Below are 26,588 nucleotides of genomic sequence, written 5' to 3' on the forward strand. Positions count from 1 at the left end.
AGGTGTGCCCTGTCAGGTTTAATAAGTGGGATTTCTTGCCTTATAAATGGGGTTGGGACCAACAGTTGCGTTGAGGAGAAGTCAGGTGGATACACAGCTGATAGTCCTACTGAATAGACTGTTAGAATTTGTATTATGGCAAGAAAAAAGCAGCTGAGTAAAGAAAAACGAGTGGCCATCATTACTTTAAGAAATGAAGGTCAGTCAGCCGAAAAATTGGGAAAACTTTAAAAGTGTCCCCAAGTGCAGTCACAAAAACCATCAAGCGCTACAAAGAAACTGGCTCACATGCGGAGCGCCCCAGGAAAGGAAGACCAAGAGTCACCTCTGCTGCGGAGGATAAGGTCATCCGAGTCACCAGCCTCAGAAATCGCAGGTAACAGCAGCTCAGATTAGAGACCAGGTCAATGTCACACAGAGTTCTAGCAGCAGGAACATCTCTAGAACAACTGTTAGGAGGAGACTGTGTGAATCAGGCCTTCATGGTAGAAGATCTGCTAGGAAACCACTGCTAAGGACAGGCAACAAGCAGAAGAGACTTGTTTGGGCTAAAGAACACAAGGAATGGACATTAGACCAGTGGAAATCTGTGCTTTGGTCTGATGAGTCCAAATTTGAGATCTTTGGTTCCAACCACCGTGTCTTTGTGCGACGCAGAAAAGGTGAACGGATGGACTCTACATGCCTGGTTCCCACCGTGAAGCATGGAGGAGGAGGTGTGATGGTGTGGGGGGGGGGGGGGGGGGGGGGCTTTGCTGGTGACACTGTTGGGGATTTATTCAAAATTGAAGGCATACTGAACCAGCATGGCTACCACAGCATCTTGCAGCGGCATGCTATTCCATCCGGTTTGCGTTTAGTTGGGCCATCATTTATTTTTCAACAGGACAATGACCCCAAACACACCTCCAGGCTGTGTAAGGGCTATTTGACCATGAAGGAGAGTGATGGGGTGCTGCGCCAGATGACCTGGCCTCCACAGTCACCGGACCTGAACCCAATCAAGATGGTTTGGGGTGAGCTGGACCGCAGAGTGAAGGCAAAAGGGCCAACAAGTGCTAAGCATCTCTGGGAACTCCTTCAAGACTGTTGGAAGACCATTTCAGGTGACTACCTCTTGAAGCTCATCAAGAGAATGCCAAGAGTGTGCAAAGCAGTAATCAAAGCAAAAGGTGGCTACTTTGAAGAACCTAAATTATGACATATTTTCAGTTGTTTCACACTTTTTTGTTATGTATATAATTCCACATGTGTTAATTCATAGTTTTGATGCCTTCAGTGTGAATCTACAATTTTCAGTCATGAAAATAAAGAAAACTCTTTGAATGAAAAGGTGTGTCCAAACTTATGGTCTGTACTGTATATACACTGCAACCAGAGGATATCCTCACACTGCATAAATACACTGCAACCACATACTAAATACTAAACCACTCGGTAAGGGTACTTTAACATTAGCGTTTTTCTTTTCCGACACTGAGTTCCGTCCTAGGGGCTCAAATCCGGAAAAGAACTGATCAGGATTATCCCCATGCATTCTGAATGGAGAGTAATCCGTTCAGGATGCATCAGGACGTCTTCAGTTCAGTCTTTTTGACTGATCAGGCTTTTCAGAAAACCGTAGCATGTTGTATTTTTTCCTTCGGCCAAAAATCCTGAACACTTTGACTGAACACCGGATCAGTCCTTTTTCCCATTGACTTGCATTAACGCCGGATCCGGCTTTTGCATGTTAAACTCGAAAAATGTGAAAAAAAAGTTAAAGTCCATAAATGGCGGATCCGTTTTTTCCAATGCCTTTTTTCATTGTGATCAAAATCCTGATCAGGATTCAAATGTAATCCGTTTTCACACGTTTTTCCGGATCCGGCGGGCAGTTCCGGTGTCGGAATTGAACGCCGGATTTAAACAACGCTAGTGTGAAAGTAGCCTAACACGGACATGGAAAAGGAAGGAATTTTAACAAACAGCAAACTAAGGCTACTTTCACATTAACGTTCGGGGCTCCGCTTGTGAGCTCCGTTTGAAGGCTCTCACAAGCGGCCCCGAACGCATCCGTACAGCCCCAATGCATTCTGAGTGGATAAGGATCCGCTCAGAATGCATCAGTCTGGTACCGTCTGTCCTCCGCTCAGCAGGCGGACACCTGAACGCTGCTTGCAGCGTTCGGGTGTCCGCCTGGCCGTGCGGAGGCAAACGGATCCGTCCAGACTTACAATGGAAGTCAATGGGGATGGATCCGTTAGAAGTTGACACAATATGGCTCAATTTTCAAACGGATCCGTCCCCATTGACTTTCAATGTAAAGTCTGGACGGATCCGTCTGAAGCTACTTTCACACTTAGAATCTTTTCTAAAATATAATGCAGACGGATCCGCTCTGAACGCAAGCGTGAAAGTAGCCTAAGCTGCAAAAACCAGTGTCAGGCAGCTGCTGCCAAGGCCAATAAGATAATGGGTTGCATCAGAAGGGGCATAGATGCCCGTGATGAGAACACAGTCCTACCACTTTACAGATCGCTAGTCAGACCACACATGGAGGACTGTGTACAGTTCTGGGCTCCTGTGAACAAGGCAGACATAGCAGAGCTGGAGAGGGTCCAGAGGAGGGCAACTAAAGTAATAACTAGAATGAGGCAACTACAGAACCCTGAAAGATTATCAAAATTAGGGTTATTCACTTTAGAAAAAAGACGACTGAGAGGAGATCTAATTACTATGTATAAATATATCAGGGGTCAGTACAGAGATCACTCCCATCATCTATTTATCCCCAGGACGGTGACTGTGATGAGGGGACATCCTCTGCGTCTGGAGGAAAGAAGGTTTGTACACAAACATAGAAGAGGATTCTTTACGGTAAGAGCAGTGAGACTATGGAGCTCTCTGCCTGAGGAGGTGGTGATGGGGAGTACAATAAAAGAGTCCAAGAGGGGCCTGGATGTATTTCTGGAGCGTAATAATATTACAGGCTATAGCTACTAGAGAGGGGTCGCTGATCCGGGGAGTCATTCTGATTGGAGTCGGGAAGGAATTTTTTATTCCCCTAAAGTGAGGAAAATTGGCTTCTATCTCACAGGGTTTTTTTTGCCTTCCTCTGGATCAACTTGCAGGATAACAGGCCAAACAAATGTCTTTTTTCGGCCGTATGTACTATGTAACCAGGAGCTGTCCTCAAACGGCACATATATACACCACAACGAAGAGCTATCCTCACACGGCACATATATACACCACAACGAAGAGCTATCCTCACACGGCACATATATACACCACAACGAAGAGCTATCCTCACACGGCACATATATACACCACAACGAAGAGCTATCCTCACACGGCACATATATACACCACAACGAAGAGCTATCCTCACACGGCACATAACTTACAGGACATGCATTATTCACTGCTCTCATGAGCCGTCTTCACACTGCTCTAGAGATCTTTTCTTATACAGACACAAGCACACCCGATAAACTTCACTGGAGCAGTGTTCTGCATTATTATAGGGCTATGCGTCTTGGTGTCACATCCAGGGAGCACAGCTGTCATGTTGTATCCTGGGCCATTGTTGATGAATCGTCTTGGTCTATATTTTGAATCTATTTCTTGCCAATATTTGGGACTATCCTATTCACCTGCTGCAGACACAACCCTATTCACATGTATGGAACGGATATTTAGTGGCAGACACTCCTGCCGCGTGTGAACATGCCCTGAAGGACCAAGTGTACAATGTAATGAGACACTGTTAGTGCAGTAACATGGTTCACCGTCCCTTTATTGAAGAAAGCAATTGGCTGTAAACAGGGGTGTTGCTACATGATCACTTATCTTGACTTCCCCACAATTTTTTTTTTTTTACATAATTGCAGTTATGACTCTGGAAAAAAAAAAAAAAAAAAGGGATTTGACCATTTCATTTCACAATATTGTTACACATCTGGTTATGTATCACACAATACAACGTAACGATAGGATTAGCGAGACCTGAGTACAAATGTGATCGTGTCTCCGATAGGTAAACCCTTGTAACCCGTCCGGCCTGCAGCATGGTGCTCAGTTCACTGGCATTTGAAGATTTGGCAAGAATACAACCACATAGTGGGCAAGATGCAGGTTATAAATGTCTGCATCTAAAATCCAGAGGATCCCTCATATCCCACCGAACCTAAAATCCAACTTGATTCAAACTGCACCGAGAAACAAATATACACAATTCATATTTGTAGATTAGAAGCTATAGTTACAGGTTTGCAGTACCACCTTGTAGCCTGCAGAGGAGGCTGCTGCCAGTGGATGTAGTTCTGTATCCCAAGGAGACTCCCCATCCTGAGAATCTGTTTAGCCGACACCCAAATCGTATTGTGTACAGAGGAGTCCTGACCGCAAACAGGAAACCATCAGCACTCTGAATGCAGCTCTGTTTGCTTATGGAACAAGACATGTCAAACTAGATCAGTATATTAAAAATCTGAGAGTAGCCCTGCAATAGCCTGAAAGTGGCAGACCACTGAGGACAGCGAGTGGCTGCAGCGTTCATATACTGGGACATGACCAATGCAGGTTGTAAACAAGAACTGGTCTGGGACCGAAGAAAGTATAAGGCGATTTATTTTATGCTATTAAAGGGATGGTCTTGCAAATTTTTATTATGTTGGACAACTCTTTTAAAGTATTTGCACAGTTAAGGAACACTGAAACAAAGTACAGTATATAATGTCTAGTACAGGACAATTTTTCTGGTATGTTACATCCTATATTACACTCCAGCAGAATAATGAGTGCAGCTCTGGAGTATAATACAGGATGTAACTCAGGATCAGTACAGGATAAGTAATGTATGTACACAGTGACTGCACCAGCAGAATAGTGAGTGCAGCTCTGGAGTATAATACAGGATGTAACTCAGGATCAGTACAGGAGAAGTAATGTATGTACACAGTGACTCCACCAGCAGAATAGTGAGTGCAGCTCTGGAGTATAATACAGGATGTAACTCAGGATCAGTACAGGAGAAGTAATGTATGTACACAGTGACTGCACCAGCAGAATAGTGAGTGCAGCTCTGGAGTATAATACAGGATAAGTCATGCACTTAAATATTTAAAGTTGTCCGTTTTCTTTATATTGATGACCAATCCTTAGGATAGGTCATCAATATCAGATCGGTGGCGGTCCCACTCACGGCACCCCTGCTGATCCGCTGTTTGAAGAGATGGCCACACTCGTACGAGTGCCGCCTTCTCTCTTCATTGTTTACCTGCTCACCGTTGCAACCGCAGCGGCAAGCAGTGAAATTACAAGTAAGCGCCTCATTCACTTCTATAGGACGCCTCCTTCCTATTCTCTTGAGCAGAATAGAGCACAAGGAAGTTAAGGGGACGCCCTACCTGTAATTCCACTGCGTGCCGCTGGGGTTGTGACAGTGAGCAGGTAAACAATGAAGAGAAGGCAGTGCTCGTATAAACGTGGCTCTCTCTTCAAACTGCGAATCGGCAGGGGTGCTGGGAGTCAGATCTCCGCTGATGTGAAATTGACAACCCCTTTAATGTGATTTCCTATATGTAAGCTGTAGAATGGCGGCAACAAGCTGGAAATGCAGAATTTCAGTGGTGAGGTGACTATAGAACAGCTGCTGAACAGAAATCTCTTCACACTGTTTTATTGTCATTTTATATTCCATCAAGTTGCATTTCGGGTTTAGTGACCCTGAGGTTGGTCTACTAACATGCGGTAAGTGCACTTCGGGATTGTAAACAACCCTAGCTATAAAATAACCACCTACAAGCCACACGTCATCTGTAGAGATCTACATTATCCCAACAGTCACAGATCAGAAAATTCAACATAAGGAGATGGGACAAGTTCATAAATCCTCTTATGATACAAATAATTTATTGATTAATCTGTTCTTAGAACAATATCCATATTTAATATACTTATAAAAGAAAATAGAAGCCGAGTTCTTCACCGTGTCCTGGGTGTCCGGCAGATCCAGTTTTGACCTGTGATACTGTAGCAAAAAAGTTGAGAAAAAAAAAAAAACTGACAACTAATATGTTCCAAAAATCCATAACTAGATTTTTAAAAGGATCTTTAATTCATTCTGTATATAGATTTTTTTTTTTGTTGCAAATAAATGGATAGAAGGCTCTCTCTGTGACAGGCGTCCAGTCTCCACCTGGTGGCTGTGCAGAGAACTGCACTGTAATGGGCTGATGTGAAAATGTCCATGATTGGCCGAGAAAGTGCTATCGCGTTTTCATCTTTTTAGTGGCTTTTTCTAGCTTGGCTTTTTTCTTCAGTTCTTCCTCTTCACGCTTCAGCTCTTCCAGGTCTTCCTGAATACCTAGCCGCAGGCTAAAAAAAAAAGAAGACAGGTCAGATCTGCATGCACCATTACATATGATGACGGAATAATCTACAGCCTTTCCACAGATTATATATAAAAGAAAAATAATCCACCATAGATGCAAATACTTTCTGTTAATATATCAGCCTCCTTCCCCCCCTGGCAGCCGACAATATAGTTCCCTCTCTGCAGATGGACCATTTTCAGCTATACTACTCTTCTTTCGCTGACAAGCAGGGCTGTTTATATTGGCTGCCCTGCAATGAATAGAGGCTAAATATGCAGACACCTGGCTGTAGGCTCTTGAGCATGCATGTCCACCAGCACATCTAGTAGACATGCAGATTACTATATATGACCTACACAATTAATATCATCATATTAATTGTGTAGGTCATACATAGTATAGTGCCACCTGGTGTTCAGAGTGTATAGTAATCTGCATGTTTACTTGATGTGCCGAGTGCTGGTGGACATGCATGCTCAAGAGTCTCTCCCTACAGCCAGGTGTCTTAAAAGGGGTTATCCAGGATATTAAATGTCCCCCATATGCCTGGGCCCCTCACAATGAATATACTTACCCGGCTCCCTGCACCGCCGCTGCTGCTTCTCCCTGTGCACGGATGAAAAACATCTGGTGTTGGGGGGGTAGCAGCCAATGGCAGGCTGGGACGAGCTTTCATCCGCGCACAGGAAGAAGCAGCAGCGGCGGCGCAGGAGCAGCGAAGTGAGCAGGGAGCGAGGTAAGTATATTCATTGTGAGGGGCCCAGGCATATGGGGGACATTTAAAGGGAACCTGTCACCGGGATTTTGGGTATAGAGCTGAGGACATAGGTTGCTAGATGGCCGCTAGCACATCCGCAATACCCAGTCCCCATAGCTCTGTGTGCTTTTAACACGATTTGATACATATGCAAATGAACCCGAGATGAGTCCTGTACGTGAGATGAGTCAGGGACAGGACTCATCTCAGGTTAATTTGCATATGTATCAAATCGTTATTTTTACACAATAAAAGCACACAGAGCTATGGGGACTGGGTATTGCAGATGGGCTGCTAGATGGCCGCTAGCACATGTCCTCAGCTCTATACACAAAACCCCGGTGACAGGTTCCCTTTAATACTGCAGCCTGCAAAGGGGAGTTACATGATGTAATTGCTGCCTGGATGTTTACCCATTCAGTGGGAGTTTAAGCTTTAACCCTCAAAATCATCAGATTGTCCCCCTTTGGATTTCCATAGCGACCGGCGCAAGTTTAGGCTCCATTCACAAGCCCACAATTCCGTTCCGCATTTTGCGGACCCATTAATTTCTATGGGGCTGCACTATTTGCTGCCCGGATCCGCACTTCCGGGTCTGCAATTCCGTTCCCGAAAAAAACAAAAAAAACAAAAAAAAAACATGTCCTATTCTTGTCCGCAATTGCAGACAAGATTAGGCATTTTCTATTATAGTGTCGGCGATGTGCGGTCCACAAAACACGGAACGCACATTGCCAGTGTCCGTGTTTTGTGGATCCGCAAAACAGACACGGATGTGTGAATGGAACCTTAGACTTTCAGACTGGCACTGTACCAAGGATGAAAAAGAGGCATCGAGGCTTGTAGAGACATTTTATTACCATAAGTAAATTTAGGCAAAATCTCTTTAAGGCCTCTTTCACACGACCGTATGGCTTTTTCAGTGTTTTGCGGTCCGTTTAAACGGATCCGTTGTTCCGTTTTGTTTCCGTTGTGTTTTTCCGTATGCCATATACAGTATACAGTAATTACATAGAAAAAATTGGGCTGGGCATAACATTTTCAATAGATGGTTCAGCGAAATCGGAACGGATACGGAAGACACACGGATGCATTTCTGTATGTGTTCCGTTTTTTTTGCGGACCCATTGACTTGAATGGAGCCAAGCACCGTGATTTGCGGACAATAATAGGACATGTTCTATCTTTTCACGGCACGGAAATACTGAAACGGAATGCACACTGAGACACTTCAGTATTTTTTGCTGAACCATTGAAATGAATGGTTCAGTATATGTTTCGCATACTGAACTCAAAAAACGTCCAGTATACTGAACGCAAAATACTGTCGTGTGCATGAGCCCTAAATCAAATATCCAGTAAAGATAATCCCCCAATGTGAAGGCTACTCTCCCTGGTGTCAGGTGGACTTACCTCCGTGCTTCCTCTTTTTGCTGCTCTCTGAAGCTGCTCTCCATGTAGCGCAAGGCGTAGTCACTCTCATCTTTATACCTGGAATAACAGGACAAAATGACTGCACCTCGGGACACAAATCCTGTGGGGTAGCGCAATAACTACACAAGTCCTCCACCGCCAGGCCTGGAGAAGATTCCATACCAAAGCAACCCCCCCCCCCCCCCCCACTCACCTCGATCTGTCATAGCCAAATATTTCACGGATGTGCTTTGAAATCTCGTCTTGCGACTCTCCTCCGTCATCAATGAAATCTTCCATTTCCGAATCATACTCCTCTTCGTCATCGATTCTTCGCTTGTATGAGCTGGTTATGGGAGGCAGCTGGGGACCTGCAAACAGACTACAATTCAGCACAGAGAAGTCTATAGCTATTGAAGATTTCATTTACGTCCCCTCTGGTGGGTTACATTCCTCACGGGGACCCCCGCTTGTAAACAGCTTAACCAACTGGTGCCCATATAGCTTAGAAGAGGCATAATATCTATAGAAGCGGGACCGGCTGGCTATCCGATATATGGGGCTGCCCTGACTCCAGAAGGCAGATGTCAGGCTACAGGCCCAATCCTTTTGTTCTTAAGGGAGATGAGCAGCCGTCAGCACCCGCTTCTTACTGAAAACACATACTTGAGGGTTGGGAGAAACAGATGTCCCCAGACAAGCGTTTAGCCAACAGCTATTGTGTAGGACCTGCTTTTAAAGTTGAACTTCCATTTCATAGAAATCTTGCACTTTATATCCTACTCTGCACATCGCACCTCACCGCCTGGTGCGCAATGCAATCCCATTCCCCTCATACCTGACCTTACTTCACTGACATCCTTCCATCATGGTGTGAACATACTACAGTCACACCCATCCTTAAGACACCCTTCTACTCGTCCTTTTTATCCACCTCTCTCATTACCTTGCCGCAAAACTCCTAGAACAGTGATGGTGCAACCCAAAACCCACTGATTTATCGCAAAGTGCCAAAACGGCAATTTACCCTGAATACCAGTATAGTATATCTTCCATGTACTTTATCATTTAGGGTGGGTTTACATCAGCGTTATGGATTCCGTTATGGTAATAACGGAATCCATAAGACAGAAGTCAAGAACCAGGACGGATCCTTTATGCTGCCCATAAGACCCGTATTATGACGGAAGTCTTTGAAAGGCATTCCGTTCTGCTTTCCGTCATAATAGAAGTCTATCGGAATCATAAAAGATCCGCCTGGTTCCCGTTATGCAAGACGGAAAACAAAGTCCTGTCGACAGGACTTTATTTTCCGTCTTGCATAACGGGAACCAGGCGGATCAGTTATGATTCCCATAGACTTCTATGGTGAAGAATCAAAACGGAATGCCTCTTAAAGTCTTCCGTTTTGACTTCCGTCTTATGGATTCCGTTATAACGGAAAGCCATAATGGAATCCATAACGCTGATGTGAACCTCCTCTTAGCTAGAACAGCCTGCCCGCATTCAATGCGCTGCCTGTGCTGTTCATAGTGCGCCCTGTGCTGACGAATGGCAGGAAAAGTCTAAGGCATACTGGTACACCATAGACTTTTTCCTGGGTGCGGGTGCCCACAGAGAGGACTCTGAGTGCCACCTCTGGCACCCGTGCCATAGGTTCGCCACCACAGTCCTAGAACATGCCTAACAAACTGTCCTCCCACCCTATTCCCACTACACTACTGAAACTGTTCTAACCAAAGCTACCAATGATCTGCGGGCCCCAAAAAGAGAACATTATTCTGCTCCTCCAAGACCTGTCCTCTGCCTTCTACATTACTCTGTCCTCCTCCTTCATTACTCTGTCCTCCTCCTTCATTACTCTGTCCTCCTCCTTCATTACTCTGTCCTCCTCCTTCATTACTCTGTCCTCCTCCTTCATTACTCTGTCCTCCTCCTTCATTACTCTGTCCTCCTCCTTCATTACTCTGTCCTCCTCCTTCATTACTCTGTCCTCCTCCTTCATTACTCTGTCCTCCTCCTTCATTACTCTGTCCTCCTCCTTCATTACTCTGTCCTCCTCCTTCATTACTCTGTCCTCCTCCCAGACCTGTCCCCTGCATTCTATATTATTCTGTGCTTCTCATAGACCTGTCCTCCACCTTCTACATTACTCTGTGCTCCTCCATTAATCTGTGTGCTTCCTAGTCCTGTCCACCTTCTACATTACTGATGAAACAATGAGTACATTAAAGGATAACTGACACATTTAGACCCCAATTTCAATTTTCATATATGTAGTTACTAATAACATGATATTCCAGAATCAGTTACTATTAGACTGACTTACCCCATATTTAATAAGATTCAGCCCTTAGCAACCAGTCTGCATAAAACTGCAATTTCACTATTCAGTTAAGATGGCCGCCACTGCCCTCACCCTGAGGCTAATCCCGCCTGCCCTCACTAGCCACAATGCATTGAGCGTCTCACATGCACTAGCCAGTAACAATAGCACCCCAAAAGTGTCAGTAACCAGAGCCCTCCCCCCTAAAGGGTTAATCTCCTGCAGCACAAACGGGTCCTCTTACCACATGTTGCTGTCATTCATACACTGAGCAGACGGCAGATCTCCCTTCCCTGCGCTGCTTCAACTCTGCATTCTCCAGCTCTGCCAAGCGCAGGGACAGGGAGTGCACACAGCACAGGCACTGTTATCAGCTGCTGGGAGGACCTGGCTTTAATCATTTACTTACAGTCCCTGGCTGTCAGTAATGTGAGCCTGCACGCTGCCTGCTCCGTCTATCTGTGGACCATGCCTAGCAACCCTATTTTAAGCACAGGTAAAAATAGGCAGTACAGGGGAGAAAAATGTGGAATTAAGGGGTAATTGAATACACAGTGAAAAGTTGAAATAGGGCCACCAAGGAGATATTAATCACCACAATCCAATACTCCAATATTTTTTTTATAAATACGACAGTTATCCTTTAAGGGAACAGCCACACAGGGTCAGTTTTCTGTTGCAATTCTGCAGCAAAAGATTTTGCTGCAGATTTTTCCTTCTGCATTGTAAAAGGTTAAATTCACAGATTCAATCTGCAGCGTAAAGTGATATGCTGCAGATTTAAAATGCACACAGTAGGTCAATTCACAAAACTTTTTTTTATTACCATCTCATCCACCTTGATTGTACTATAAAACTACATACAAATCCACAGCCCATACGCCCCATACAGATGCACCCTAGACTGAATGCACATGCAGATTTGTTGCAGACATTTCTGGGACTCTCCTGTTCACCCGAATGAGACTTGTGGAAACCAATGCAGCTGTTGCAGGAACAACCTCTTTTAGATATTCGGAACTCATTTTCAATCACAGCAATTTCAATCTGGGGTATGATTGACATATGCGCCAGGAGCAGTCCCACGCATAGGACAAGCGGAGACTGCAAACCACAGCATGAACGTACTCTAACACCTACAGACATGCCATGGAATTGGCACAGGACCTTCATAAACCCAAGAGCTGAATTGTAATATCTACAAATATAGATCCCAAGCAATAATATAAAAATAAAACAAATTCAGCAGTGAATACCTGGAGGACGTGTCATTGGTCTGTGTCCTGGTGGTGGCCCGGGTCTCATGCCATTCACTGGCCCGGGTCTCATGCCATTCACTGGCCCGGGTCTCATGCCATTCACTGGCCCGGGTCTCATGCCATTCACTGGCCCGGGTCTCATGCCATTCACTGGCCCGGGTCTCATGCCATTCACTGGCCCGGGTCTCATGCCATTCACTGGCCCATTAGCAGATTTGGGTACAAAGTTTTTGGATGAAATTGTTTCAGATACCACAGTACATTTGGGCTTTGACCCAGGTCCCATTGTCGACTGGCTGCTTGGCCTTCCTGGGCCAGAATTAGCTGCAGGTTTAGAAGAACTCAAAGTCGGTCCTCCATTTGGTCGCACTGAGGGTCCTTCTTTGCCTGGTGGGGTACTCTTAGGCTTACTATTCGACAGGGGATTTCCAGTGGCAGGTCGACTAGATCCAGATATGCTGGATGGGCGTGCAGAACCTGAGCTGCTGGTTAAATGTCCAGAACTGCTTGGACGTGATGATCCAGAGCTGCTGTGAGGTTTGCCTGACCCGGAGCCACTAGAGAGCCGGGCAGAGCTTCCAGGAGGCCGGACAGAACCAGGGGTGCCAGAAGTTTTGGAGGAACTTGAGCTCATTGTTGGTCGGGCAGAAGGTGTACCAGCTGTACCTGAGGGTCGTCCAGAACTAGAGATGGGTGCTCCAGAAGGCCGTGAAGAGCTTGATACACCAGATGGCCGCGCAGAACTTGTCCCAGTGCTTACTGATGGCTTTCCGGGAACTCCAGAAGACTTCACAGAACTTGTGCTACTGGGTCGGGTATTTCCTTGAGGTTTTCCATTCATACTCCCATTCTTATCTGGTCTAGAAGATGAATGGTGTTTAGCACCAGGTTGCTTGCTAGATGAAGGTTCCTTGCTAGATGAAGGTTTGTGGTTGCCATTAGAAGAAGGAGCCTTCAATGTTTTACTCTGGGGGACTGACGAGTGTTTATCAGATTTGTGCTTCCCATCAGAATGCTTTTTTATAGTCCCGCTGTCTCCACTTCGAGCTTTGTCATGATGACTACTTTTCGTAGTGGAACTGCTGCTCTTCACCTTCTTGGCCTCGGAATGACTTCCCTTGGAGGAGGAATGTTTATCTGAAGAGCTTTTGCTAACTTTGCTAACAATTTGGTCATTTGTTTTTGAATGTTTGTGGTTTTTCCGCTCCAGGAACTCGATCTCTCTAAGTTCTTCGGCCGTTTTTGGTCGTTCGTAGTTTTTTTTCATGGGTTTTACAATTTCCACTGGTTCGTATTGTTTTTTTTGTGCAAGCTGTAACAGCTCAGCAAAGTTCATGGCTGGTGGTGGCGGTGGTCTCTTTACATTGGAGAGCTTGGTTTTTTTTGACGGTGGTGGTGGAGGGGGCTCTTCAACCTCCTCCTGCTCGGACTCGCTCTGGGAGTATTCGTACATTTCTTCCTCTGTCATATACTCGTTGTTCTCATTATTGCTGTTCTGGTCCGTGTTGGAATTTAGTCGCTTCCTGGGTTTTTCTTCCACTGGAATCCCATTGTAGCCCCTAAAATTGTCCTTTGTCCTGGAAGCCATCGCTCTTGCTTTCTTGTCATGTTTCAGTTCCTTGCGTTTCTCCAACAGTTCCTTTTTTTTTTCGTTTTCTTTCAGTTCTAGAAGGCGATAAATAACAAATGAAGTAAAATTTCCTTTCACTTGATTAACTTGAGGTCAAATAATACAAGGACACATACTAAAGACCTGAAGGAGTTTCCTTTCTTGAATGCTGTGCTTTTGAGGGATCCATGTTCCACCCCCTCACTCAACTGTACACACAATGCATAATGACCCCCATGCATGAGATCAAGCACCACCATTATACTTATATGGAAGTAGGAATGGGAAATTACCCGGCTTATGGGGTGATCGCCTTTTCAAACCGGTTTTCACAACCATACATGGAAGGGGTGAAAACTGTGGTGGAACTCCTCAACGTATATTACAGAGGTTGTCTCACCGTAGACATTGGGGGCATATCGCTAGGATATGCCCCAATGCCTGAGAGGTGCTGGCCCCACACCGATCTTTAGAACAGAGCCCTCAAAGTTAAGAAGAGCACTCCAAGCATAAGTAGCCGCCCTCCATTCATTCCTAAGGCTCGGCTATTTCCATCAGCCTCACAGAAGTGAATAAAGCTATGGCCGCGCTTGCACGTGAGCTTACCATTTATTTCAAGAACAGCCAAGTGAATCGCTCGGCTATTTTCAGTACTCCCATAGGAATGAATGGACGGAGGCCACACGCAGATGCGCCCTCCTTCACTTTGCAGGCTCCGTTCCAAAGTTAGGTGCGGGTCCCACCTCTATCACACATTAGGAGCAGATCCTAGCAATATTCCCCCAATGTCTGAGGTGAGACAACCCCTTTAATAGGCGATCTTCATCCCCAACAGCTTACAGGGAATAGGTCAACTCTGCCAGTTAGCTCCTGAGACCAAGTGCGACAAGACCAATATCTAACACGTGATAATGCCATGACACCTGGCACATTGGGCTTCATAAGGCATGGAGGTGGCTGAAATCCACTGCAGATTAAATTTCACCCCAATTTATAACGAAGCTCTTTGGGAAGGCTGTACATAGAACTGATACCTTTCAGACGTTCTTCCTCTTCCCTGCGTCGGAGGAAAGCCTGGACGGCAGCTGACTGCACCCCTTTGACTTTGGGATCTTTCTTTGGGGGTCCCACTGCCAAGCTGTACCTCTTCTGTAAAGGAGGAAAAAAAAATGTAATCAAACAGACCAACAAGCGGCATATAAAGACTCAAGAAACCCAAATTCCCTGCGCCCCAAAGTCTGCAAGGCAAGTGGACTCGACCCATTGTCATGCATTAGAGGCGTGCAATCCACCGAAATAACGGACACGCTATGGTTTTGTAAATCCGCAGTGTACCCATTATTTCAAGCAGAATGTTTCTCCACCTGCGCTCAGCGGAGGGCGCTTCTCCGGGGCTGTCCACATTGACTATGTGATAAACGGGGTCTGGAGGCAGAGATGATTTGGTTGCTACAGTGGTGGATTCTGCTCCCTGGGGGACACATCTGCTCCTACGATGATGATGAAACCCTGCCATCAGCACTGGCACAGGGCACACAGCCACACTGCAATCATAGCCCGAGCCATTAACACATTCACTGCCAATGGCCAGGAACAGGCAGATTTACTCTTGTTGATGTACAGAGGTTCTTTTTTTTTTATCAGTTCATGTCCCAAATGGGGTTTGCAAATCGAAATTCGCACCCCAGACATACCGAGGACAACATCAGCGGAAACCAATTCACCTACCAGTATATATTTACAGTGTGGGAGGAAACCCACCAAACACGAGGACAACATAGGAAACGTACAGATGTTGCCATTGGTCAAGCCCCCTGCGCTGCGTGACAACACTGCCGAACACCGAACTACAGGGGATGCCCCAAAACTGTTCAATTCATTGCAGTGAACACGAGCCGTCACGTAGGGGGTCCCTGCGCCTCCTCTGAAGTACCTACCCCTTTAAGAACCCAAAATAATAAAAAGGTAAATACACTTTTTAAGTGTCCAGACTATCAGGTCCCATAGAAAATCTCAGAAGTATTGTGATGTTAATGACTTAATGGGACCCCCCCCCAAAAAAGCCAGTGACTTTATACAGCCCCCCCATTCTTACATAACTAGAAGAATCGCTGTGATGAATATTGCACAGTCCCTACATCAGAGCGGAGGTCGGACGTCAGGGCTGGTCTGCAGGGGCTTCATCGTTCATGGACCAGGACTTTCCTCGAATTCTCGTGAGAGGACTACATCCTGAAAGTAACGCACCCCGGGGGTCATATAGCATGCAGTGAAATCCCCAGCACCCCAAATCATAACGGACCAGCAAGAAATCAGCCGCTGACACCCCGCAGCACCCACATGTAGACATGATGGTGTCATTGTCAAGTCTCCGGTATTAACCCGGAACGGTTACAGATGGTGGAACTGATACTCCATAAAACTAGAAAACTCCACGAACCAGCCCACAGCAAGAAAAAGACCGGCCTGCTCAGACAGGTGACATCTGCGGTTCCGCTCCTCGGTGCTGGCAACAGGAACTGCACCCAATGAAGTGTAAAACATGAAAGGGGGAACTAAGAGTTAAAGTCTTACGGCAGCTTCGCTATGCATGCTAGTGCTGGGTTACATCGCGGGTGGAGGGGGTTAATGGGGTATTCCAGCAGTTACAAGTTATCCCCTATCCTGTCGATAGAGGAGAACTATCACGTTGGTGGTGACCCTACAGCTGGGACCCCCACAATCACTAGAAAGGGGGCCCCCGTACCCCTGCTGCTCCGGGAGCAGTCGGTCCACATGTGCACAGCCATTCCATTCATTAGTAAGGGAGATGACCAAGTAGGGGAGCAGCAGGGGGTATGGGGCCCCCGTTCCCAGCGGTAGGACCCCACCTAACCGATAGGGGATACTTGTACCTACTGGAATACCCCTTTAAGTCCATGCAGCTAAGGTAAGTCTTAAAGGGGAATTCCCATCTGAGACAATAATGGAGGCATATCGCCAGGATGTGCCCCATTGTCTGATGGGTGCGGGTCTCGCCTACACAGAACGGAGGACACCAGGCCACCACCAAGAGCTCTCCCCATAGTACCGAATGGGAGCACACCGCGCTTGCGCAGCCGTAACTCCCATTCATTTCTATGTGCCCTCCACAGCTATCGGGGCTCCATTCTCGGTGTAGGTGCCAGAGGTGGGACCCGCACCTATCAGACAATGAGGGCATATCCTAGCGATATACACCCCCATTGTATGAGATGGGAAAACCAATTTAAGGCAATTTAGCAGGTTCTGAAATGTAAAGGAGTCATCCCATGAAGACAACTTATCCCATATCCATGGGGTAGGTGATAAGCGTCTGACCGCTGGGACCCCTGCTGATCATGAGAAGCCCTTCTCTCTCTCATCTAAATGGAACGCCATTCACACATGTGCGCTGCTGCTCCATTCAGCACTCTGAACGCATGTACTCTGCTAGCAAAGAGTTAAATGGATCGGCGGGCACACATTTAATGGGGAACACGGGCCCTCATTCTGGTGAATGGCGTGGGACCCCCAGCCGATCATACACTTATCACCCATCCTGTGGACAGGCCTACATGCTGCCCCCGATCGATCAAGTCCTGACTTTATATTCTATGCAGAGGTATAGTGGATTCCTTATAGACCTCCATAGGAAAGCTGCGCGCATGCGCCACAGGCTCAGGTCACGTCCGTTTCATTTTTTTTACGCTACACTCTGTATATGTGCTGGTGCATATGCCAACCAATGCCATGGGTGCCAGGCAGCATAGTGTGGTATGTGCCAGTGTATATTTTCTACTAATAGTAGCAGACTCCGCTTTCCTATAAATATATGCAGTTAACCCTGTGGCTGATGGCCGGCGTTTGCCTCTGTGCACAGCGTCAATCCATACGCCTGCCCTATAGATGTGAACAAGGCCTCAGCGGCAAAACCGCTCAGTTCTATAGCCAATTACAGAGCTACATGTGCCGCTATACGTTGCCTTGGTGAAGTTGCAAACTCCATAAAGCAACGCACTTAGCGGTAAGTGCCTCTGAAAACGCATTTACCCTGTCGCCCTCCATATTAAATCAGCAGTCCACTGACTTCTGTGACAAATTAAACAGAGGCGGAGATGGCGGCACTCACACTTTCCGGCGGCGGCATGTCGGAGCACAGCAGAAAATAACTCGGGAAGCGGCTGCTAACAACAGGTTGCAGGGAGACAGCGGATGATTTGGAGAGTCAGCTGCTGACGAAGCGCCGTCCCCTCCCCCCTCCGAGCCTCGTGTAGTATTAAGGAGACATTACAGCGCAGCCACCAGTGATAATTCCACAGTACTAGGGCCCTGGAATACTACTGCCAACATACTCCTAGCTGTCAGATATCCCGGCATGCTCTGCTGTAACCTGGAAAAACCTGGCGAATGTTACATTGTTGCTCATGTAGCAGCTGTTGATACATTGTTTACACAAGGACGCACAGCCCCTACTTTATCTAGATGGCGGAACACTCAGTACTTTCCCCTCCTAGAGCAGGCACCCTCAAACTGCGGCCCTCCAGCTGTTGCAAAACTACAACTCCCAGCATGCCCGAACAGCCTACAGCAGGGCATTGTGGGAGTTGTAGTTTTACAACAGCTGGAGGGCCGCAGTTTGAGGATGCCTGTCCTAAAGTATCGCGCTTGACCTGGGGTCAGCAGTCTCCAGCTGCGGCGAGACTACAACTCCCAGCATGCCCAAACAGCCTACAGCAGGGCATTGTGGGAGTTGTAGTTTTACAACAGCTGGAGGGCCGCAGTTTGAGGATGCCTGTCCTAGAGTATTGCACTTGACCTGGGGTCAGCAGTCTCCAGCTGCGGCGAGACTACAACTCCCAGCATGCCCAAACAGCCTACAGCAGGGCATTGTGGGAGTTGTAGTTTTACAACAGCTGGAGGGGCGCAGTTTGAGGATGCCTGTCCTAGAGTATTGCGCTTGACCTGGGGTCAGCAGTCTCCAGCTGCGGCGAGACTACAACTCCCAGCAGGCTCCACTCACTTGTACGGATGATTCAAGAACAGCAAAGCACATGGGCATGCTGGGAGTTGTAGTTTCACCACCGCTGGCAGACATTGGCTTTACAGTACTGGATTTATTACGGATACGGATTAAAGATATACGGACCTGTACATGGGGCCTGACCAGGACAGCGAGCCTCAGCCTTTAAACACGGAGGTCTATACGCAATATCTGAACGCAGGTCACCGCCATATGCTGTACTGACCGCAACATAGTGGTCAAGCTCTATATAAGTCAATGGACAGCAGAGGCAGCAGCCAGACTCCATAGAGAACGCTGTACAGCATCTGCCAGTTAGATAACCTCTCCATTAACTTCTATGGTATTGCCAAAAAAAAGCCGCAACTTTAAAAAAATAAAAAATTCACACCATGAGGGTTAAATGGCCAAATGCCAACCACACTTCCCAGCTGTCCCCCTCCCCCCACTGACACTCAGCTGTTGCACCCTCTTCCCCCTTACTCGGACACACAGCGCCCCCTGCCTCCACCACTTACCGCGACGCCATCACTCGGCTTAGAAGCCGCCACCTTGAGGACGTTCATGAAATCCATGTCGGTGCCTCACGGTAGACGGTCTCCGTCAGAGACGGGGATAATCCCGGCCGGAGACGTGCCGACGCTGCACTCCGCTCGGAAGAGTGACGCACAACACTGCCAGAAACTACTACGAAACGCCCCCTTCTGTGACATCATAGGCAACAGCCTACGTCACGTCCGCCCACACTGAAGATGCAGCGGCGCAGCCTTGCCAGCAGCTCGGGTCACGTGGTCATGTCGGGCGGAAGTGGGTCTAGATGCGGTGCGGGAAGTAAAATGAAAAACAGCAGGACGGCTTCATATTTCATAACCGCAGGGCCGGTAGACGGACAGGTGGATGCCGGCCCTTAATGTGCTACAATATTGGGGATTTTTTGAAAAAACAAACAAACAAAAAAACAGGATAGTGGGTTGTCCACAGCAACCAATCAGTTGCTGGATTCCTTTGCCATTAGACCTAAAAGATGGAATCTGATTGGTTGCTATGGGTGCCGATATTTTTCTTCTGTCTGTTGCTATGGACAGCTTCTCTGGTAGTTTTCATAAGTTTTCACCATTATGTTTTACACCTCATACAAAGAGGGACAATATGTACACCGCAGCAATTGTTTGCATACTAGACCGCACCTCTAACGCCGCCAGAAACATAACTGTACACACCCAGCCTCCTTAATACCAACCAGCACACAGTAGTAATGCCCACATGGTGCCCCCTCACAGTAGTTATGCCCTCTCTGTGACCCCTCACAGTAGTTATGGCCAGATATGTGCCCCTCACAGCAGGGGCGTAGCTAAAGGCTCATGGGTAGTGATGAGCGAACTTCTGTTTTAAGTTCGGCGTCTAAAGTTCGGCTTCCGGTTAGCGGAGAATCCCGATATGGTTCCCGATATGGATTCCGACTTCCGTTGTGGTCCGTGGTAGCGGAATCAATAATCGGCCATTATTGATTCCGCTACCACGGACCACAACGGAAGTTGGAATCCATATCGGGATTCTCCGCTAACCGGAAGCCGAACTTTAGACGCCGAACTTAAAACAGAAGTTCGCTCATCACTACTCATGGGCTCTTCCCTCAGTGTTTTGTGGCTAGGGAAGCACATAGCCTTCATGCTGCGGCAGTAGCCCCCCAATGCCAAGTTCTTGACCTAACCCCTTCCCTCCAGCCAGAGCTATAACTTGACCAGCATGCACTTTCTATAATACTGGTGTCTTCTTATGTGGCACAAGGGTCTTTGGGCCCCCTCAGGCTCCTAGGCCCGGTAGCAACTGCTCCTTCTGCACCCCCTATAGCTACGCTCCTGCCTCACAGTAGTTATAGCCAGATATGTGCCCCCTCACAGTAGTTATAGCCAGATATGTGCCCCCTCACAGTAGTTATGGCCAGATATGTGCCCCCTCACAGTAGTTATAGCCAGCTATGTGCCCCCTCACAGTAGTTATGGCTAGATATGTGCCCCCTCACAGTAGTTATGGCCAGATATGTGCCCCCTCACAGTAGTTATGGCCAGCTATGTGCCCCCTCACAGTAGTTATGGCTAGATATGTGCCCCCTCACAGTAGTTATGGCCAGATATGTGCCCCCTCACAGTAGTTATGGCTAGATATGTGCCCCCTCACAGTAGTTATGGCTAGATATGTGCCCCCTCACAGTAGTTATGACTAGATATGTGCCCCTCACTGTAGTTATGCCAGATATGTGTCCCCTCACAGTAGTTATGCCAGATATGTGCCCCCTCACAGTAGTTATAGCCAGCTATGTGCCCCCTCACAGTAGTTATGGCTAGATATGTGCCCCCTCACAGTAGTTATGGCTAGATATGTGCCCCCTCACAGTAGTTATGGCCAGATATGTGCCCCCTCACAGTAGTTATGGCTAGATATGTGCCCCCTCACAGTAGTTATGGCTAGATATGTACCCCCTCACAGTAGTTATAGCCAGATATGTGCCCCCTCACAGTAGTTATGGCTAGATATGTGCCCCCTCACAGTAGTTATGGCTAGATATGTGCCCCCTCACAGTAGTTATGGCTAGATATGTGCCCCCTCACAGTAGTTATGGCTAGATATGTGCCCCCTCACAGTAGTTATGCCAGATATGTGCCCCCTCACAGTAGTTATGCCAGATATGTGTCCCCTTCACAATAGTTATGCCTAGATGTGTGCCAGTAGTTATGCCAGATATGTGCCTTTTCACAGTAGTTATGGCCAGATATGTGCCCCCTCACAGTAGTTATGCCAGATATGTTTTCCCTCACAGTAGTTATGCCAGATATGTGCCCCTCACAGTAGTTTTGCCAGATATGTGCCCCCCTCACAATACTTATACCAGATGTGTGCCCCCTCACAGTAGTTATGCCCAGATATGTGCCACCTCACAGTAGTTATACCAGATATGTGACCCTCACAGTAGTTTTGCCAGATATGTGCCCCTCACAGTAGTTATACCAGATATGTGCCCCTCACAGTAGTTATGCCCAGATATGTACCCCCTCACAGTAGTTATGCCAGATATGTGCCCCTCACAGTAGTTATGCCAGATATGTGCCCCCTCACAATAGTTATGCCCAGATATGTGCCTCCTCACAGTAGTTATGGCCAGATATGTGCCCCCTCACAGTAGTTATGCCAGATATGTGCCCCCTCACAGTAGTTATGCCAGATATGTGCCTCCCTCACAGTAGTTATGCCAGATATGTGCCCCATACAGTAGTTTTGCCAGATATGTGCCCCTCACAGTAGTTATACCAGATATGTGCCCCCCTCACAGTAGGCTGGTTGTTCTAGGACCCCCCTCGCGCCGCCTGAGCCGGGCAGCACACAGCAGGGACACAGACCGGAAGAGGCCTGCATCGCATCGCTGCTGATGGAGGTAAGTATTTTAGTGTATTTTTTATTTTTTTTGGAGGGGGGGAGCTGGCACTATGGGGGCATTAAAGGGAAGAACGGCACTATGGGGCATCTGGTGGTACTTTTTTTTGGGGTGGCACTTCTTACTGACACATTATGGGGGGCACTATAGGGGAGAATGGCACTATGGGGCATCTGGTAGCACTATGGGGGCATTATTTGGGGGGCACCATGGGGGAGAAGAGCACTATGGGGGCTCTAAAGAGGCTTTTTTTTTTTACACACTATGGGGTGCACTATAGGGGAGAACGGCACTAGGGGGCATCTGGTGGCACTATAGGGGCATTATTTGGGGGGCACCATGGGGGAGAGGAGCACTATGGGGGCTCTAAAGGGGCTTTTTTTTTTACACATTATGGGGGGCACTATAGGGGAGAACGGCACTACGGGGCATCTGGTGGCACTATAGGGGCATTATTTGGGGGCACTATGGGGAAGTGGGGGTTCTAAAGGGGGCTTTTTTTCTTATTGGCACATGGGGGCATTATGGCATCTGGTGGCACTAAGGGGGCATTTTTTACTGACACATTATGGGAGGCACTATAGGGGAGGGCGGCACTATGGAGGAGTGGAGCACTATTGGGGCATATGGTGGCACTTCGAAGGGGCATTTTTTACTGGCACATTATGGGGCGGCACCATGGGGGAGAGGAGCACTATGGCGGCATCTGGGGGGTCTAAAGGGGCTTTTTTTTTATTGACACATTATGGGGGCACTATAGGGGAGAATGGCACTATGGGGCATCTGCTGGCACTATAGGGGCATTATTTGGGGCACTAAGGGGAAGTGGGGGCTTTAAAGGGGCCTTTATTCTTATTGACACATTATGGGGGCATTATGGCATCTGGTGGCACTAGGGGGTCATTTTTTTTACTGGCACATTATGGTAGGCACTATGGGGGAGAGGAGCACTATTGGGGCATATGGTGGCACTTAGAAGGGGCATTTGTTACTGGCATATTATGGGGGACACTATGGGGAAGGGGGAGAGGAGCACTATAAGGGCATTTACTGGGGCACTATATAGGGGTATTTTATCCTGGCATACATTATGGGGACATTAGCTCAACAGCGGGCACTAAGCGGGGGTATTTCATGTACTGTCATATTGTAGGGAGAATTATTAGTACTAGGAGGTATTATGCGGAGCTTTGCTAATACTGGGGGGCTATGAGGAACATGATTACTAGTATGGGCACTATAGGGGCATTATTACTACTAAGTAAGCTCTGGCAGAGAATTATTTCTATTTTGGGGAGCCCTGTTACTTTGGGGGGCACCCTGCCACAGTATCAGCTTAGCACAATAATTTTTGGGGGACATTATCTTTATACTATTAGTGTCTGGGCGCAGTTATTTTTTTAGAGCACTGTGTGCCAATAATTGTTGAAGGGGGCACTATCTGTGTGGTAGTAGTATTTCCAGGGGGACTGTATCTGCAGTATAGTATTGGGGGCACAGCGGGCACAGTATTGGGGCACTATCTGTGTGGTAGCAGTATTTCCGGGGGGACTGTTTCTGCAGTATAGTATTGGGGGCACAGCGGGCAGAGTATTGGGGGCACTATCTGTCTGGTAGTAGTATTTCCAGGGGGACTGTTTCTGCAGTATAGTATTGGGGGCACAGCGGGCACAGTATTGGGGCTCTATCTGTGTGGTAGCAGTATTTCCAGGGGGACTGTTTCTGCAGTATAGTATTGGGGGCACAGCGGGCACAGTATTGGGGCACTATCTGTGTGGTAGCAGTATTTCCAGGGGGACTGTTTCTGCAGTATAGTATTGGGGGCACAGCGGGCACATTATTGGGGCACTATCTGTGTGTTAGCAGTATTTCCAGGGGGACTGTTTCTGCAGTATAGTATTGGGGGCACAGCGGGCACAGTATTGGGGCACTATCTGTGTGTTAGCAGTATTTCCAGGGGGACTGTTTCTGCAGTATAGTATTGGGGGCACAGCGGGCACAGTATTGGGGCACTATCTGTGTGGTAGTAGTATTTCCAGGGAGACTGTTTCTGCAGTAGAGTATTGGGGGCACAGCGGGCAGAGTATTGGAGGCACTATCTGTGTGGTAGTAGTATTTCTAGGGGGACTGTTTCTGCAGTATAGTATTGAGGGCACAGCGGGCACAGTATTGGGGCACTATCTGTGTGGTAGCAGTATTTCCAGGGGGACTGTGTCTGCAGTACAGTATTGGGGGCACAGCGGGCACAGTATTGGGGCACTATCTGTGTGGCAGTAGTATTTCCAGGGGGACTGTTTCTGCAGTATAGTATTGGGGGCACAGCGGGCACAGTATTGGGGCACTATCTGTGTGGTAGTAGTATTTCCAGGGGGACTGTTTCTGCAGTATAGTATTGGGGGCACAGCGGGCAGAGTATTGGGGGCACTATCTGTCTGGTAGTAGTATTTCCAGGGGGACTGTTTCTGCAGTATAGTATTGGGGGCACAGCGGGCACAGTATTGGGGCTCTATCTGTGTGGTAGCAGTATTTCCAGGGGGACTGTTTCTGCAGTATAGTATTGGGGGCACAGCGGGCACAGTATTGGGGCACTATCTGTGTGGTAGCAGTATTTCCAGGGGGACTGTTTCTGCAGTATAGTATTGGGGGCACAGCGGGCACAGTATTGGGGCACTATCTGTTTGTTAGCAGTATTTCCAGGGGGACTGTTTCTGCAGTATAGTATTGGGGGCACAGCGGGCACAGTATTGGGGCACTATCTGTGTGTTAGCAGTATTTCCAGGGCGACTGTTTCTGCAGTAGAGTATTGGGGGCACAGCGGGCACAGTATTGGGGCACTATCTGTGTGGTAGTAGTATTTCCAGGGAGACTGTTTCTGCAGTAGAGTATTGGGGGCACAGCGGGCAGAGTATTGGAGGCACTATCTGTGTGGTAGTAGTATTTCTAGGGGGACTGTTTCTGCAGTATAGTATTGGGGGCACAGCGGGCACAGTATTGGGGCACTATCTGTGTGGTAGCAGTATTTCCAGGGGGACTGTGTCTGCAGTACAGTATTGGGGGCACAGCGGGCACAGTATTGGGGCACTATCTGTGTGGCAGTAGTATTTCCAGGGGGACTGTTTCTGCAGTATAGTATTGGGGGCACAGCGGGCACAGTATTGGGGCACTATCTGTGTGGTAGTAGTATTTCCAGGGGGACTGTTTCTGCAGTATAGTATTGGGGGCACAGCGGGCAGAGTATTGGGGGCACTATCTGTCTGGTAGTAGTATTTCCAGGGGGACTGTTTCTGCAGTATAGTATTGGGGGCACAGCGGGCACAGTATTGGGGCTCTATCTGTGTGGTAGCAGTATTTCCAGGGGGACTGTTTCTGCAGTATAGTATTGGGGGCACAGCGGGCACAGTATTGGGGCACTATCTGTGTGGTAGCAGTATTTCCAGGGGGACTGTTTCTGCAGTATAGTATTGGGGGCACAGCGGGCACAGTATTGGGGCACTATCTGTTTGTTAGCAGTATTTCCAGGGGGACTGTTTCTGCAGTATAGTATTGGGGGCACAGCGGGCACAGTATTGGGGCACTATCTGTGTGTTAGCAGTATTTCCAGGGGGACTGTTTCTGCAGTAGAGTATTGGGGGCACAGCGGGCACAGTATTGGGGCACTATCTGTGTGGTAGTAGTATTTCCAGGGAGACTGTTTCTGCAGTAGAGTATTGGGGGCACTATCTGTGTGGTAGTAGTATTTCTAGGGGGACTGTTTCTGCAGTATAGTATTGGGGGCACAGCGGGCACAGTATTGGGGCACTATCTGTGTGGTAGCAGTATTTCCAGGGGGACTGTTTCTGCAGTACAGTATTGGGGGCACAGCGGGCACAGTATTGGGGCACTATCTGTGTGGCAGTATTTCCAGGGGGACTGTTTCTGCAGTATAGTATTGGGGGCACAGCGGGCACAGTATTGGGGCACTATCTGTGTGGTAGTAGTATTTCCAGGGGGACTGTTTCTGCAGTATAGTATTGGGGGCACAGCGGGCACAGTATTGGGGGTGGCAGGAAAGGGTGTTCAGAAGATGTGAAGATGATGGAAATGTGGGAAACTAATGTCTGTTTGTCAATCTCTGCAGAGACGGGAGATGGCTGAAGAATCATCATGGCGGCCTGGTCTGAATGGAGAAGATGAGGAAAGAGAACGTCTACAACAAAGGTGACATCACTGGATGTAAGAGGTATGGGGCGCTATGTAGGAGAGGAGATGCTCCCGCTCCCCCCCTGCCATTTGCAGAAGGAGGATTCAGAGCTGGGTGAGGATGGCCAAGGGGGGCAGCAGGCCACGGGTGGGTGGCAGATGGTGGGGGGAACCACAGGCCTTGAGCAGGGTCTGGGGAGGGAGGAGAGCGGAGGAGCTTCCTGGCTGTAGCC

At 47.8% G+C, this 26,588-nt stretch overlaps 1 protein-coding gene across 1 annotated transcript; it reads right to left on the bottom strand.

Annotated features, from left to right (window-relative positions):
- Window positions 1–5,876: 5,876 nt before the first annotated feature.
- SPTY2D1 (SPT2 chromatin protein domain containing 1) lies at window positions 5,877–19,461 on the bottom strand. The gene is made up of 6 exons (XM_044270655.1): window positions 19,265–19,461; window positions 14,761–14,875; window positions 12,115–13,782; window positions 8,747–8,903; window positions 8,533–8,610; window positions 5,877–6,363 (listed from the first exon to the last, which is right to left on the bottom strand). Exons 1-6 carry the CDS (start codon window positions 19,319–19,321, stop codon window positions 6,255–6,257), a joined length of 2,184 nt encoding a protein of 727 aa, XP_044126590.1. The 5' UTR covers window positions 19,322–19,461; the 3' UTR covers window positions 5,877–6,254.
- Window positions 19,462–26,588: the final 7,127 nt, after the last annotated feature.

Source organism: Bufo gargarizans, chromosome 10, assembly GCF_014858855.1.
Source record: "Bufo gargarizans isolate SCDJY-AF-19 chromosome 10, ASM1485885v1, whole genome shotgun sequence".
Lineage (NCBI taxonomy): Eukaryota > Metazoa > Chordata > Amphibia > Anura > Bufonidae > Bufo > Bufo gargarizans.

Excerpts from the sequence above, each read along its gene's own strand:
- SPTY2D1 (XM_044270655.1), bottom strand. The coding sequence starts at position 19,321 with ATGGATTTCATGAACGTCCTCAAGGTGGCGGCTTCTAAGCCGAGTGAT. Across the intron at positions 13,783-14,760 it reads AGAGGAAGAACGTCTGAAAG|AACTGAAAGAAAACGAAAAA; the intron begins GTATCAGTTCTA and ends ATCGCCTTCTAG. Across the intron at positions 6,364-8,532 it reads CAAAAAGAGGAAGCACGGAG|CCTGCGGCTAGGTATTCAGG; the intron begins GTAAGTCCACCT and ends TTTTTTTTTTAG.